This window comes from Phoxinus phoxinus (assembly GCF_949152265.1).
Source record: "Phoxinus phoxinus genome assembly, chromosome: 3".
In the NCBI taxonomy this organism is placed as follows: domain Eukaryota; kingdom Metazoa; phylum Chordata; class Actinopteri; order Cypriniformes; family Leuciscidae; genus Phoxinus; species Phoxinus phoxinus.
In genome coordinates this window covers 7,847,985-7,864,535 of record NC_136878.1, presented here as the reverse complement: position 1 = coordinate 7,864,535, position 16,551 = coordinate 7,847,985, and the positions used below count along the sequence as shown (strand labels likewise).

The 16,551-nt window shown below is 36.9% G+C and overlaps 1 protein-coding gene across 1 annotated transcript in view; it reads left to right on the top strand.

Moving 5' to 3' along the window:
* The window catches only part of nos1 (nitric oxide synthase 1 (neuronal)), a 51,924-nt gene that overhangs the window by 11,507 nt on the left and 23,866 nt on the right, over positions 1-16,551 (top strand). The window contains exons 4-12 of the mRNA XM_079606276.1: positions 825-962; positions 7,347-7,495; positions 7,814-7,976; positions 8,310-8,401; positions 10,031-10,172; positions 10,666-10,805; positions 12,568-12,742; positions 13,604-13,705; positions 15,364-15,558. Coding sequence (XP_079462402.1) covers positions 825-962; positions 7,347-7,495; positions 7,814-7,976; positions 8,310-8,401; positions 10,031-10,172; positions 10,666-10,805; positions 12,568-12,742; positions 13,604-13,705; positions 15,364-15,558 — 1,296 coding nt within the window. The remainder of the gene's footprint in view (positions 1-824; positions 963-7,346; positions 7,496-7,813; positions 7,977-8,309; positions 8,402-10,030; positions 10,173-10,665; positions 10,806-12,567; positions 12,743-13,603; positions 13,706-15,363; positions 15,559-16,551) is intronic.

Below are 16,551 nucleotides of genomic sequence, written 5' to 3'. Positions count from 1 at the left end.
TTCCATTGGTTTAAAGATGTCAACTTCTGATGCATTTGCACATGAAGCAAATTACAGTCATCTTTTGAATGGAAAGTCAATGAGAGTATTTAATTCTCTCTGAAAATCAAAAGCTCAATTAAGCTTTCCTTAATAATGCTGATTATCCCTTTGACACCTTTCCTTCCCTCATTTCTTTCCTTAACCTGCCGGTTGTTAAAATAGCTTAATAAGTATAAATAACTTTGCAAATAAAGATAATTGGTGTCAAATATCATTTGTCTTCACGCAGATTCCTAGTTTCCTAGACTCTGATTAATGTCAAACATAAAAACGATATTTTCGAGACCTAAAAGGCTGATTTGCTTAGTGACCTGATAAGGATGGTCACACGTCTGTGTTGATAGCCAAAACATAATTTTAAAGAAATATATATATATTTTGTTTAATATGTATTATTATCATTATTATGTTTTTTATATGACTGATTTAGAAAATGCTATATTTCATCTCCTTTTAGCACAACTCTCATGCTTATATGAACATGTCAGTATATTAATCAATATTTGCATATTTATGATTGTTGGTGATGCAAATAATTTTGACATAACATTGTTTTATTTGAATGTATTGTAGTATTAGATGTTACATTTATTAATGCCCTTTAATTTTCTTTTCAAGAAGTAAAAGGCTGTTTCTGCTTAGTTGCCTAAATTTTATTTTAAATGTCAGTGTTGATAACCTAAACGTTCTTTTGAATTGTTCTTGGAGAGTGTTGTGGGAATTGTTCCTGTAATAGGTGTACAGGGAGTTGCTAATAAGGTGTAATGTTTGTTCCTCCACAGCCGCAAACCCATGGAAGTGTTTCCCCCACTAAGACTGTACAGAACGGAAGTCCCTCCAAATGTCCCAGATTCATGAAAGTGAAGAATTGGGAAACTGGAGGTTTATACAATGATACTCTACATCACAGCTCCAGCACGGTATGTTTGATGTTGACCTCAAAGCTTTTAGGAAGGCCTTGTACCTGTATATGATCTATTTGCCATTTTATTGAGCATACAGTATGAAGAAATATCTTTTGGAATTTCTGGGAGTCTCCTCATATTGATAGCGGCTGATCCCCGCAAATTATAGCCTATACAATATCCCGGAAAACGAGTTGGCTTAAGAAAAGCTCTTTTTTTTTACCTGGTATTAAGATTTGTTTTGGTGATCCGATCACAAGTGGTCAGCAAGGACGCATTGCTGTTTACATCAGGTACTAACATCCGTTTTAAATGCGTCTCCTTTGATTACTTGTGTTTAGATTTCTTCAAGACTCCTCTGGCTGTACACAACACAGCATTACACAGTGTTATAGTTTTGTGGTCAGAAATGGTAAAACATTTAAAACCGAAGTGATTTAAATGAACTGCACGTATTCAGAAACATCGCATTAATACAGAGCGTTTCAGGTATTAATGAGATAATCACACATAGATGCATACAAATCCAATACTGGTTGCAAAATATATTCCACGAATTGCGAGTAATAATGTTATAGGAAAGCACATTCACGTGCGCTCAACAGCGATTCAACACTGATAAATACTCATCGCTTAGTGACAGGATAACATTGTATTCACTCCTTTACCATTTACTTGATAAACAGGCAACTTACATTTGTTTACTGACGCATTTGCATGCACACACAGTCCCGCTGAGTCTCTGCTGATGATGACTGATGCATTCGCAACGAACGTGGCCACTTCTAACAAAAACTAGATATTTGATTAGGAAAAATATGAAATGGATCAATAGGTACGCCATGGTTCTAGCTACTATTGTTATTTTTCTGTATTTTTTTCAGTCTCTGTAACCAGAAAGGGTCCTTAAAGGGGTGGTATAATGCCATTTTCACAAGGTGTAAAATAAATAGAGACTCAAGAAGAAGTGACAACATGTAGAAGCAACAGGACATTTCTGAATGGTTAGTTGACAACTTTAGGTAGCTGATGTGTAGTTATCTTCTAGTCATTGATTAGCATATTCTGTCATGATAATCTATAAATGCGTTCCCGGGGGCGGGGTTTATGTACATTTTAGGGTTGGTGATGTCACTTACCTGGGAGGAATGACGTGTAGTCCCTACCAACTGTTTGTTATAGTCCTTAAAAAGCAATTTCTTTCAAAGAAAATATCTCCCTTTGCTTTGAACTTTGAGTGTTGTAACTTTGCAGATGTTGTTTATGCTCAAACAGCAACATTACACTCTAACTGAAGTTAAAAAAAGTGAAATCATAATCAACCACCCCTTTTATACATTTTCTGGGATCAAAATCATTAAGCCTATTTCATTGCTTATTCAGATGTTTCCAAAGTGATATTATAACAACAAGAAAGAAATATCAGGAATGGTTCAGTGTGAGAGGTTCATGCAGCGTTTACATTGTGTCGGAATTACCGTAATTACAAAATGACAACTCTGAGATTTAAGACACAGACACAAGAAGGAACTGTTTCTATGGCAACACTCATAACACTAAAATGGATCCAAGTGTGGCTTTTTTAGTAATGAGTGAAAAATACTTTAGCACTACCTTAATTCACCTCTTGCAAAATATTAAAATGCCAGAGGTTCAAAATCAAACAGAGGTTGCCAACAAAGTAGTTTTAGCTGCTGCCATCTTGGTTGTTTTTACATGATGTCACAACACTAGTGTGAGAACTCAGATTATTTATACAAATGAATTCAACAAAAATATAAGCCATTTTTAAAGTCGGAAACTCATAATTATGGTAATTCGGACATGACGGGGAACTAGAGCTGACTTTTGCTGTTTGCAATTTAGCTGCTCCTATAGAATCCATATGTTGTGAACAAACTGAGGTTTAAAATTAGCTTTTGCCTTCCACTGTAAACATAAGTCCGTACGACAACATGTTTGCAGAACTCTCAACATCTCTCAAAATCTGAATCATCCTTCCAAGAGGGGGTTATGAAGTTCTGCGCACTTTCATGAGAGGATGGCTTTGCATGCTAATTGATGCTAATTACAGATGGTATGATTTATAATATATCACATTCTGAAGGATTTTGGGGTTGAATCTCCAACTCTACAGAATGTGACAGCTGCAAGACTGCATTCACAGTCCCTTATGGTGGGTGAATGCGAAGAAACGAATGAAAGTCTTATTTTATTTTTAACGTTCTTATAAGCGCCATCAGTATAAATGCTTGTTTGGTTAGTCACACAGGTGTCCCAGTACATGCCACATGATATGATAAATGGGTAAGCTATACTGCGCTGGGGCAAGTAATGGTTGTTGTACCCAGAGTTAGTTTAGAGACAGCAGAAGGGTAGGAGAAAAATTTAATTAATAGAAGAAATTGAAACATTCAATGGTTGTTGGAGGACGATGTAGGATCGATACAGCAGAAAATAGTACATTTTACACACTATTGCAGTTTTTCTGCTACAAAATTTCATGTTTGAGCATGAAAAAGATCTGCAAGGTTACAAAGCTCAAAGTCCACTCCAAAGGGAGATATTTTATTTAACAGAATTCACTTTCCAAGAACTACAACAAACGGCTCGTTTGGACAACATTGCGTTTTTTCCCCCCGGATCTTGTGAATCACAATGTTACTCATTTGATTTAAATAATCTCCACCCAAGGTAAGCGCAAAAAAAGTTGGCTAGACCTGGTTAAGCTGCGGTGTAGTTGTTTTCCATTAACAGTTTTATGTAGTTGCTATGATGTAAACAAAGGGGCAAAGCTTTGCCTCCACTTGCCTGCTAGCTTAAGTTACAGTATTGATGTAGTGTTCACTGTATAAGCTCTTGCTTTTGTAAGACTGTTCACCGCCCCTTAGGAAAATTGTCCATGATTTTGTGATTGATTACTGTTTGTATTACCACAGATTTCTGACAAATATGATTAAAGGGCACCTATTATGACATTTAAAATGTTCCTAATGTTGTTTAGGGAGTCCCCAACAACAGTTTTACATGCATGCAATGACAAAAAACACTTTTGTTGTCGTATAATATGCATTTATTTTTACCTGATTTGCTCACCGACTCCCAAATGAATCGTTCAACGACTCGTTTTCCAAACCCCTCCTCTGCGCGACGCTAATCTGCGGTGATTGGTCAGATGACCCAGCAGTGTTTACAGAGATAATACTTATTGTTTAACACGGAGTACAATTATGCTTTTATCAATTAAATTGTGTTATAATAATTATTATAGTCCACTGCTTTGTAGTTTGTAGTAAAAAACTAAAAATAAGATAAAGAATGTAATGTTATGTTAGCGAGCATAGCCCAGAGTTCATATTGTAAAAGCACAATCAGTCTTTGGTTGCGTTAGCCCGATGCATAAACATAACGTTTTTACAAAAATAAAAAAAATAAAATGTAGTTACGTTACTACGAGGTATTACTCTATTCTTTAAGACAACTCCGAAAACAACGACAAACACTTCACATATCTCAATACACTTGCCATTGAAGACCTAGAAGCTAAACGGTGCTTACACAACAAACAAAATAATTATTAAGCATGCTACATAAAACATAAAAGCAACAATTATTAATAACACTTACAGGTTGTGATACGGAGGAGGCGCTGATGCAAATACACTTGGAACTGAACCTTCCTTCAATATCAGCCGGCTCGCGAATCCAAGTTTGAGTGCATTTAAAAAGCAATCGTCTTCAAAATGGCGCGAGCAAAGCACAAGGCTCGGACTATACTTCTGTGGTATAGTTGTATATATGAATTGTAGCCACTTAGTCTTCAAATGCTCCTCCTTGGGCAGATGAAAAAAGTTTGGTTTTGAGTCCAACTGCAGAACACAGCGTCTCGTCGCCATGATGTTTTCCAGTTTTCCCTGCTGGCCTTGGAGCGCAATAAGTGGGCGTATCGTATTCAAATAACTTGACAAGTTGACGTCATCTAGTCAGAGAAAAAGCTTCGGTCTTCTAACGATTCATAAAAATGACTCAGAGTCGACTCTCACTTTTGAAAGACAATAACTTTTTATACGGTGCACTTTCATATTTCAAACTTTGCAGGATGTTTTTGTTCACTTAGATTTATGTTACACACTACATGAAAGGTAAATTTCAAAATTCCATAATAGGTGCCCTTTAAATGGTGGATAACGTTGCATATCTATAATCTATAATAAAAAGACAAAAAAAAAACATACCACTCTGAAACGTCCTGTGAAGTCAGTGCTTGCAAAGTCTGTGCTTGAAATCCATTCTGCACGATCCGTTCTGTTCGTTAACATTGTCAGGGTCTGAATTGGGCTCGAATTGGTTTGAAATTGACACCATCCTTAATTATTTACACCATAGCAAAACTCACTGTTATGGAGGGGCGGGACCTTCCTGAACACGCGCTTAGCGATGCCAATCACAACACACTGGGCCAGCTAACCAATCACGGCGCATTTCATATTTCGGAAGGAGGGGCTTCATCGAAACAGGAACTAAACGGCACCTTTGAGCCAGACTTGGAAAAGAGGCGCTGTAATAGTAAAAAATGAAAAAATATGTTTTTTTGAACAATGATGCACATTCTAATACAACTCCCCCCAAAAATCAAGACTTCGTTAAAGGGCATAATGGGACCCCTTTAATGAACCTTCTATTGTGGTTAGTGAACCATTTTACATCATTTTTTATTTCAGCGCTGTACAGTATTTAAATAATATTAAGGATAGATCTCATAGTGCATTAATGTAAAACTAATAACTCATCTTTTGTTGTTTGCTTTATGCAGATTAATTATTATTTGGTAGACACCCATGCATTTTGTTTTTGTTCTTTGTTTATTTTGGTTTATTATGTGAGCTCATACAGTAAGTACTGGGGTGTTACCAAGTTGGCCACCTAGTGAACTGACTTGCTTCAAAGGGACTTTGGTTATTTTGGGTTAGCTACTCTAAAACTGTTGAAAGTTATGGGTCAATGGTTTAAATGCTTCACCAGACTGAAAGGGCAATTTGGGACATAAAAACAAGTCTGTCCTTAATTAAACAGCACTAGCTTTGGACAGGCTTGTTGTTATTTTTCAGCTCTGTCTTTCCACCCCTAATCCAGCAAACATATTAGCAGCTACAGAAAGTGACAGTGCACTTCAAACCTAATCTGATTATTGTGACCATATGAGTATTTTCCTCAAGGCAATGAGCGACTTCCGTTTGTCTCTTTGCTTCTTCTTATCAAGCTCTGATGAAGCCTGCAACTTATCACTTAGCAATATGTTTTTCATACATTTTCAACTAATATGCTCACGAAACACACATACAATAAATGCTGTAGCTCTGTGTGTTTGTTTCACATGCCCAATATTTGATTCAAAAATGATATTCACTGCCTTACAAGGGTCCTGTTGTATGTATGCTACGTTTTGCAGCATGTGAGTGACGCATAACATTTGCCTTTTTCATTTCCGTAACCATTTTAACAAGTTGCAACATGGAAAAACGTGCCCCTACCGGTATTTTTGCAAAACTCCAAAAATGTAACCATTTTCACTACCAGATTATCAATTAAGACTTATTGTGTATATTAGAGTCATGAAACTCTAGCGCGCGCAGGCTGATAGGTCATTTACATTAAATCTGTAAGCAATCACATCATTACCACACTCTGCTGACCCTTTAGCCAATGAGTAGCTTGCTCAACATTTAAATAGTCTAGTTCATTGTTTGCTATAAACTAATCCTGATGCGCGCTATCCGAATTCCTCTGAACCCCTCCACCTCCCCCAGCTCCACCTGCCTAGATCTGCTATGGGATTTATGTGTTTATGCAGCAGCAGCATATCTTACATGCTCACAGCAGTGTGTCTGTGTATCTATGGTAAAAAAAAATAGTCTATACTCGCTCAGCAGCAGCATAGCAGATCTAGTCACAAGACCAAATTTATTGCCATATTTATTAGCATGTTAAAACTATTTAGAGTTGTCGTAATTGAAATATATACATGTAGGCATTTTTTAAATAAAGGCAGCAACCTAAAACTGTTAGAAAAAACAAGCTGTGTATGTAAATAATACCATTTGTATGTAAATTTGCTTCTTATGTAACTTAAATTTCATGACATTTTAATATTTATATAGGTAATTAAAGGAAGTACTCAATGTGCTCACCCAGACATCACCTTATTTTCTGTATAGAGCTGCACTTCTGTTACACTGCAGAAAAGGCGTCTCAACTTCTATCTGCTGTTGCAGTTAAACTCCTATGGACACAATATGTGTGAGACAGGCACAATACAATCTGTAGCACATTTCTATGAGTGATGTAGCATGTTTGAATTTGCACACTCAGTTGTCTTACTGTACTAATTGCTTTTTTTAGCAGGTTCCGATCTGCACCGAGCGTGTTTGTATAGGCTCTATTATGACGCCAAACCAGCACAGTCGCAAACCAGATGAAGTCCGAAGTAAAGAAGAACTGCTACCACTTGCAACAGATTTCATTGACCAGTACTTCGCATCAATCAAAAGGTAGGTAGGAGAACAACTTAAATTGAATACATACAAATATGTAAACATTCTTATGCACAGCACACATACACATATATATTTATATATTCTTTGCTTTTAAAATTGTTATTGAAGTAAGAACTTTTTTCAAGATATACTATCTGAAAACAAATATCTCTACTGTATCTCATCTTGTTTTAGGGATTTTTAGAGTGTTTTAAAAAACACTGATTGATGTATTGATATACATATATATTTTATGCAACATAACTTTCCTTGTTATTTGTAATAATTTTTTTTATAAATGCACCTCTAATTGTTTGGGTTTTGTCTGAACAGATGCGGCTCAAAGGCTCATGTTGACCGACTAGAAGAGGTCAAAAAAGAGATTGAAACTTCTGGAACATATCAGTTGAAAGACACAGAGCTTATCTATGGGGCCAAACACGCATGGAGAAATGCAGCTCGCTGTGTGGGACGGATCCAGTGGTCCAAATTACAGGTATTGAGCTAGTTTTTATTTCTCATCCTAGATCCTATCAAACAACCATTGACCAAACCCAGTCCCTAATCTTAACCTGAAAATGAAAAATTATTTCCCAGGAGCATGCCATACTTAAGTAAATTACATTAAGTTTCCATTATACAAACATTAAATTTAAATCTAACTATGTTTAATGTCTATCTCCAGATTAGTTTAATATCAAATGTATTTCCACAAATGCAACATACCATTCCCTTCATCTCATCTAGAGCTCTCACAGTGTGATACCTATTGAAATGCAGTGATAATAGAAAAAAGTGTCCAAAAAAGTAAATAATTTTCTTTGCCGAGGTGTTCGACGCTCGAGACTGCACAACCGCTCACGGAATGTTTAATTACATCTGCAACCACATCAAATACGCCACCAACAAAGGAAACCTCAGGTTAGTGTGGTCGTTTTTCACCAGCTCCTTTCTCTTCCTGTCTTTTTTCTGCATCTCCTTTTCTCTGCGTCTTGCCTCCTTCCCTGTCAAAGTGTGTGTTCCCATTCTCTGTTTGTCACCTTGTTCCACAGCCCTCAGTACAGCACCTGCCACGAGCGCTGGCACCGCTGCCACGTTACAAAGCTAATCATACACGACACTTACTCTCTGTTCTGTTTAATTAGCGTCACTCTAACAGAATGATTAGAGCCCGGGAGAGTGAGAGAGAGGGGCGAGGAAAAGGGAAAATTAAAACGAGAAGAGAGGAAATGCTGTTATACAGGCAAAAGCCCCCACGCTTGCTTCTTACATCATCAAGACCTGCCAGAATAAACGTCAGAGGTCTCCTACACTCTTTTTTCTGCACATAAACAAATCAAGGCACATTTCTCTGTTAGCAAGAAAAGCTTCTCTGCGCTTTTGGAAACAGGCTGGTGACCCAAATTTCCTCCAGAGTCGTATTTCGAGAGTGACGGAACTTGTTATTTAGATTAGTTGGACTGACACTTTGCGCTCTTAGCATACTGTTGAAGTCAGTAAACAAGTAAAGGCACCTCATCACTGTTGGAGCCCCAAAGTGACGTCGATGCCATGTATTTTCAGCAGTGAAGCACGTTTCTGTTTGCTTATGGAACAGATTGGGTAGTTTGATTTCAAAAGCATTTAAAATTATAAACTCTACTACATAATTACTATTATCAGGATGTTAATGCTAAATAATTAGCTTTACTCTGCTGGAAAAAAAAACACTGCTAAGATTAGCAAAGGAGTCAAGGTTGTTTTTCAGCAGGGTAAAGCTGATTTATACATTATCCTGCTAATATAGCTAACTATATAGTATAGTTAAATGTTTTGGTCTTAGTTAGTCTTTAGGATGGTCTTCCAGCCTGGCAAAGCTTTTTTCACTGGGTTGTCAGCTAGTTTCCTAACCCAAAACTCGGTTAGCTAGGAAACTAGCTTGCAAACCAGATTTTTGTTTTTCAGTTCGTTATATCTCAATGGCAGCATTTTGATGGAATTTATTTTTTTAAATGTCCATCCTAACAAACTACAGAATAACTGTAAAATGTTTCTTTGTGAAGTGCATTAGTATGACCTCAAAGCTAACAGCAGTATAAAGCTATTTAAAAGCTATTTAAAGTTGGATATGTAGTACATCCGATGTTGTCCGCATACATACATACAGTATACTCATGTAAAGCTATATTTACAATATAGCAAATCTCGTCTTGCATGATTTGTTTCTTCTGTCACAAAATATAAGCTATATTATCGCACGCTTTTTTTGTGTATATATAAGCATATCCAACTTTACCCACCCTCGCTAGTGCGCCTCTTAAGATCAGGGGAGTGAGGTTTACCCACACAGCTCTTACTAGCTTGCCTCCGTTACACACATGCATATAGACATTACAAATTTACCCTCATATATACATAGGCATGCCCAACTTTAATCTGCTAAATGCAACTATAAGGCATGAAGACATTAATATGTTCTGTATATTAAGCTGTAAAACTCTGAATTAGAACTGTAAATCCACCAGAGGGATCTCAGCATTACCCCAATGCTCTGTTGTCTCTGATGTGTAGATCGGCTATTACCATCTTCCCCCAGAGGACAGACGTGAATCATGACTTCCGGGTGTGGAACAACCAGTTGATCCGGTACGCAGGCTACAAGCTGCCTGATGGATCAATTCTGGGAGATCCAGCTTCCGTGGAGCTTACAGAGGTGAGATGGGAAGCTATTCTGCAGTAGCTTTGATTGTCACAGGCATCACAAAAGCATCCTACTGACATATTGATTGAAGCATGTTACCAGTATAATCAAGAATAAAGAGTCAAACTGATTCATAAAATACTTTTTTTGTGGCATCATGGGTATTTCTTATCATTATTGGGATTTATTTGATTTATTATTTATTTTTATTAATTGTTTGAGTTGTTTTATGGCGGTGCAATCTGTATTTTGGAACATTTTGAGCTAAACAAATGATTAGCTTGTCCAAGATGGCCATTAGCTGGGTGAACAACCAATATGTTCCAAAAACCAGCTTGACTACCTTAGGACCAACTGATAGCTGGTTTGTTGCTGGTTCAAGATGGTCTATCCGCCAATGACCACGTCGACCGTTTTAATCTTGTTTTTTCCAGCAGGAATTCACCTTTTTACTCGGTTGGATGGTCCGATAGAAGTTCTATTCTTGTTTGTTTTTGACTTACAGATCTGTATACAGCAAGGATGGAAAGCTCCAAAAAGCCGGTTTGATGTTCTGCCCCTTCTTCTCCAAGCCAATGGGAATGATCCTGAGCTTTTTGAGATTCCTGATGATCTTGTACTTGAGGTTCCCATCTTACATCCAAAGTAAGAAGAACCAATCTTATTGTAGAGCTTTTTGGGGGGTCAGTCTGTTTGATGATCATCAAACACGTGTAGTGTAGGAACATTGTTGTGTAGGAACATTGTTGTGTAGGAACATTGTTGTGTAGGAACATTGTTGTGTAGGAACATTGTTGTGTAGGAACATTGCTGTGTAGGAACATTGTTGTGTAGGAACATTGTTGTGTAGGAACATTGTTGTGTAGGAACATTGTTGTGTAGGAACATTGTTGAATCACTTCAGTGCTTAAAATGCTTTGCACCTAAAATGTCCATCAACCCAGAACATAATGCGTCATACAGTACATACCAAAGGGAAATCACAAATCAGAGAGGCTGTAATGTGCAGAGCTTCAGGATGCATAGCAACAGAGACCTCAAGCTGGGAGAGTGCCTCTTATGCGCGTATATTCAGCAACGTGGGCAAATTTGGCATAAAACTTGCCCTTTTTCCAGATCCTGTCTCAGTTTGATTGTTTAATGCTGTCAGTTTGACACTGATGTGTATCAGATTCTTGGGTCCTGAGATACTCTGTATGACATAGTTCTAGATCTCATAAGTCATGCAGATGAAGTTAAACTTCTCATCAAACACTTAAAAGTAAAAGTTCTTTATTGGCATTTATGGTTCAATGAAGAACCTTTAAGATCCATGGAACCTTTTCATTGTGGAAAAAGGTTCTTAATAGCATTTTCTTCACACTAAGAGAAAGATGATCACTGAAAGGTTCTTCAGGGAATCAAAAAAAATGGTTTTAAGGCATTGCTACAAAAAAACAACTTTTAGAACCTTTAAAAAGTGGAAAAAGTTGATAAATGCAATTAAATTGAATGAAAATGATGAACAATATCAATAAAATAAGTAATTCAGCAACATGTTCTAGTGACTAAGTAAAACAAAACGTTCTCTTCTGCCCACTTGTGAATGCGAAATAAACCACTAGACTTTTCTAGCGCAAGTTAAAATGACCATGTCTGCAACACATATTGTGATTAGGCCATTCGTTAGGAGTACACCTTGAATTATGTGTTGAAGTTCGGTTAAAATATGCTTGTTTTATACCCGCAATGTTCCTGTGATTTAAAATGTGTGGGAGGTTTTTATATGCGAGTCATTTTGACATTATAAAGTCAAATGCACACAAATCTAACATTCTGAGGAAATCTGAAGCGCTGGTAGAAATACTACCATTACGAGACAGTTAAAACTTTCCAGCACTCAACGTTTGCATTGATATAATGCCCATTATTGACAGTTTCCCCCAAAACGCTCAAAGAATCGACCAGCCAAACAAACATATCTAAATGGAGGAGATGCATTTGCATATGGTTTCGTTTGTGGGAAAATTGCTGGTATTATGCTGTGACAATAATGGACTCGATCACTGCAATATTTAACGCAATAATTGTGTGAATACTTCTGGGTAGATCAGCCATTCTGCATTTATATCAGACAGGTGGAATTTGCCTTTTAGCGCAACACCTGAGACACCTGCAGGTGCTGGTTTAGAGATAATGACAGTTTTGGCAGTGCTTACTATGTTTTTGCATTTGCTTACAGAGGAATTATAATGAAAACTCTAAGTGGTATACTCTCCAAGCTTAATGGTGTACATCTGCATATGCCAAGATGTTCTGCTGACTGCATTATGTTATGCAAATAAACCCCAAGAACCTTTCGCTCCATGTAACTTTTCTCTCTGTGCTGGGTTTAATATTGTCCACCCTCCTGTCTGTGTCTGTCTAGGTTCGAATGGTTTAAGGAGCTGAATCTAAAGTGGTACGGCCTTCCTGCCGTGTCAAGCATGCTGTTGGAGGTCGGAGGACTGGAGTTCACCGCCTGCCCCTTCAGCGGCTGGTACATGGGGACCGAGATCGGTGTCAGAGACTTCTGCGACAGCTCTCGATACAACATACTTGAGGTACCATACCAGACAGCCATAAATCACCTCTGCAGCACTCAGAATGTCTCAAAAAATCACACTTTTTTTTTTACCCTTATTGTCATTGCATGGTATACAACTAAATTTGACATCTCTCATTGAAAACAAAATGTATTCATCCAGTTAAAAAAATCACACTTTTGATCCCAAACTGCATTACATTTGTTCATTAACATGCATATGAATTCGATATTATACCCCAGCAGGAAATTAGGAAATGCATGTTTGTGTTGTATCATTCATAATGGATTAAGTTAATTATATGGTATATTTCACATCGCTTATCCTTTTTTGAATTGCTTTCTGTAATTTAAGCAGATTTTAATTAACAAACATGCTGCTTTCATTCATCAAGTTTTTATACTCGTTCAGTTTTACAATCTCTCCTCCACATTTCCATCGTATTATGAAATAAATTCTAAAAGACAATGAGCCAATACCATACCAACTGTTTACCACATATAAAAATAAATTCTCAAATATAATTCTAATCGTATAAAAAAAAGAAGAAAATCTTTAATCATTCACTCAATTTCATGTTGTTCCACACCTGTAAATCAATGATTTTATAGTTGTCTCTAAAACTAATTTATAAAAATGTAAGAAACAGCCTTCAGATCAAAAGCTTTTTTGAGATAATTAGAAATACATATTCATGTCAAGTGTGTCCAAAGTTTTGACTGGAAGTGTATTTTTAGAGAGTCTTGTTGGTGGCGCCAGATCTTCCAGATCTATAGACGCCGATCGCGAGTGGCAGTTCTATTAACCTCGGTTCAGATCCAGAGAGAATACAGTATGGATAGTCTCCCTGTACAGTATGATTCATTTCCTCCATTTCAGGAAGTAGCTACAATGATGGGGCTGGACACGAGGAAGACTTCATCCCTGTGGAAGGACCAGGCACTGGTGGAGATCAACATCGCAGTCCTTTATAGCTTCCAGGTAAGGTGAACACACATGGATGGATGAATCTCATGAAAACATGTCAAAATCATAAAGAAAATACAGCTTAATTTAGTATCATTTAGAGTTTGGACAATGTGGCTCTTTCTTGATGTACTAAAACAACTAAATCTGAAATGGAATTAAAATTAAAAATAAATTAAAATAGAAAAATGTAAAATGATTAAAAATAATAATATGACTAGTAGCTCAATATTTCAATGATTCTAAATGGTTCACACATCTGTCTATCTACAGTATATAGTTAAAAAAATAAAATAAAATCAGTATAATTTAAAAGCAGTGCAGGAAATACTACCACAATTTAAATGTTTTACTTTGTAAAAACATGTCATGTATATAACATCACAACGTCAAAAAAGCCCCTAAAAATAGACTTCATTGTCTTTATACAAAATATCATTTCTAATTATAATTTTTTTCTTTTGATTTTGTTGTCAAACACAACCCAGACATGTTTTTGACAGGCTTTGTGAGGTTCACCCACATGTAATCTTACACTCATTCTTATTTTCAGTCACGTTTATTTATATTTGCCAGTATCACATTTTTTCAGTCCATCTCTTTACACAGCTTCCCCAAGAGGCTAAAAGCAAATCCCTGCGTTCGCATTTATTCAACATTCATAGAGACTTGTGCGAGCAGACAAAACATTAACCGGCTTTCACAAATCAAAAGGCTGAATCCCTTCTGTTCTATTTATTGGAGTTAAGCACCTTGGACATTTAACTGAAAGCTCCCGTGACTGAAGGAGCATTTTTATTGATATTTATTACACACCCCCTGCAGTTTGTTTACCCACAAGTCCTTATTCCTCGCTAAAAAGGCTTTTACTGTACTGTTTCAACACTGATAAACTAATTAGACGTTAGTAAGTAGCCGTGTTCGGTTTCTTATCTTTCATAATTGCGGATGGAGTCAAAACAATGATGGATAACAATTAAATCTACTTGGAAAACTAGAATTGCTGCAGTACAAGCCAATCTGAGGATTTAATAGCAGGTTGTATTGACTTGCGTCAACATGCTGCATTAAGCATTACAAGCGATCTAAAACGCATTTGAAAATAATCATGTCCACGAATGCACAAAATGATGGGCATTATTGCTGTTCTTACTGCACAATTTTGGGATTGGCCAATATTACGGACATTTCCTTTGTCGAGCATTGACATTTTACTTCACGATTCTATTACAGAACATCTAATAATTGTATATTATAGTAAAAGACAATATACTTTTCAAAACAGGTATTTAGAATATAAAGTGAACCCAAAACTTCTTTTTCATTATTTTCTTTATTTAAGAATCAGTTTTTACATTGTTGGTCAGCATTATGTTGTGTTTTTGCATGATATTAGATTACCAGCTTGAACAGAAATACCATACTGGTTGATTCAAGTCAAGTCGCCTTTATTTACATAAGACTTTATACAATACAGATTGTTTCAAAGCAGTTTTGCTGTGATGAACATGAATATAATGATCAATAAAACGAACAGAGTTCAATTCTGCTAATAAGACAATGGTGCCATTCGTCACAAGCTGAATTTAGCCTTAGTTTATCCTTTTCAGAGCATTTTTCCCCCCCAGCCAGGATGTAAGCAGCCTCACTCTTTCCGATTTTTCCTTTTATAGATGTCAAAGGTTACCATAGTAGACCATCACTCGGCCACCGAGTCCTTCATGAAGCACATGGAGAATGAGTACAGGGTGAGGGGAGGCTGCCCGGGTGACTGGGTTTGGATAGTGCCACCCATGTCAGGCAGCATTACACCTGTTTTTCATCAGGAAATGCTCAACTATCGCCTAACACCTTCCTTTGAGTACCAGGTAAGTCTTTTGTCCAGTTTAAGTTGATGTCATAGCAATATTTCGATTGTTTGTTAGGAAAATCAGACATAAAATTAGCATTAAATTGCCCCCTATTTTGGATATTACCTTTCATGTAGGAAATAATAGAGATATTTGTGAATGTAAAATGTCTGCAAAAGAAAGAACCGATTCCGAACTGTCTTGATACGAGTCATCAGTAATTCTAGTCTTACTTCGTGCTCAAACCTACGTAGGTTTGATATATATATTTGCATAATGCCAGCCTATTGTTTTCATTGGCTGCCCGTGAACAACGTCTAGTTTGACCCTCAAACACTAGTTGGTACTGTAAAACCGACGTTTACATCAAAAGTTTATGATTCTTACACATTCTGTTCATCAAGGTACTGGTAATCTTCACAAATGAATACAACTTTTATGAATTTTAAAGCCTAAATGCAATCGGCAGATGTAAAAAGCTAATGTTATGCTATAAACAAACTACCCTACTGTCACATGACTTCAACATCACCACCACTAAGCTTCCGACAACTCTTTCAATCTTTGTTTAAAGTCGACATCTTGGAAAGTTTGAGTTGGGATAGTTTGCAAGACTGCGAGTATAAACACAATAAGGCTGTAATAGTGGACTAGTGAGTAGATGAGTTTACCTGTTCGCCGTGATGACGTTTAATGCCTCGCCAACCTCTGTCCCACAGAGACAGAGCATATTTAGGCCACGCCCACACCGGGGGGAAAACAATCCAACCGTCTCCATTGACTTTGCATTGCGAGAGGCTGCCTCCTTGCTTCTAACCATTAGTTATGCCATTTCTTGCTTCTAACTAAATACAGAAAAATGCCTAAAAGCTGCTGTGTGACGAGGTGTAAAGCAAACAAGCTAAAAAAAAAACAGAAATAAGTTTTTATTAGCTGTCGACCCCAAAAAACGAGTGTTTAAGGACATAAAAGTGGATACAGGATACAGTTGAGACAGCGTAACGTGTCTCG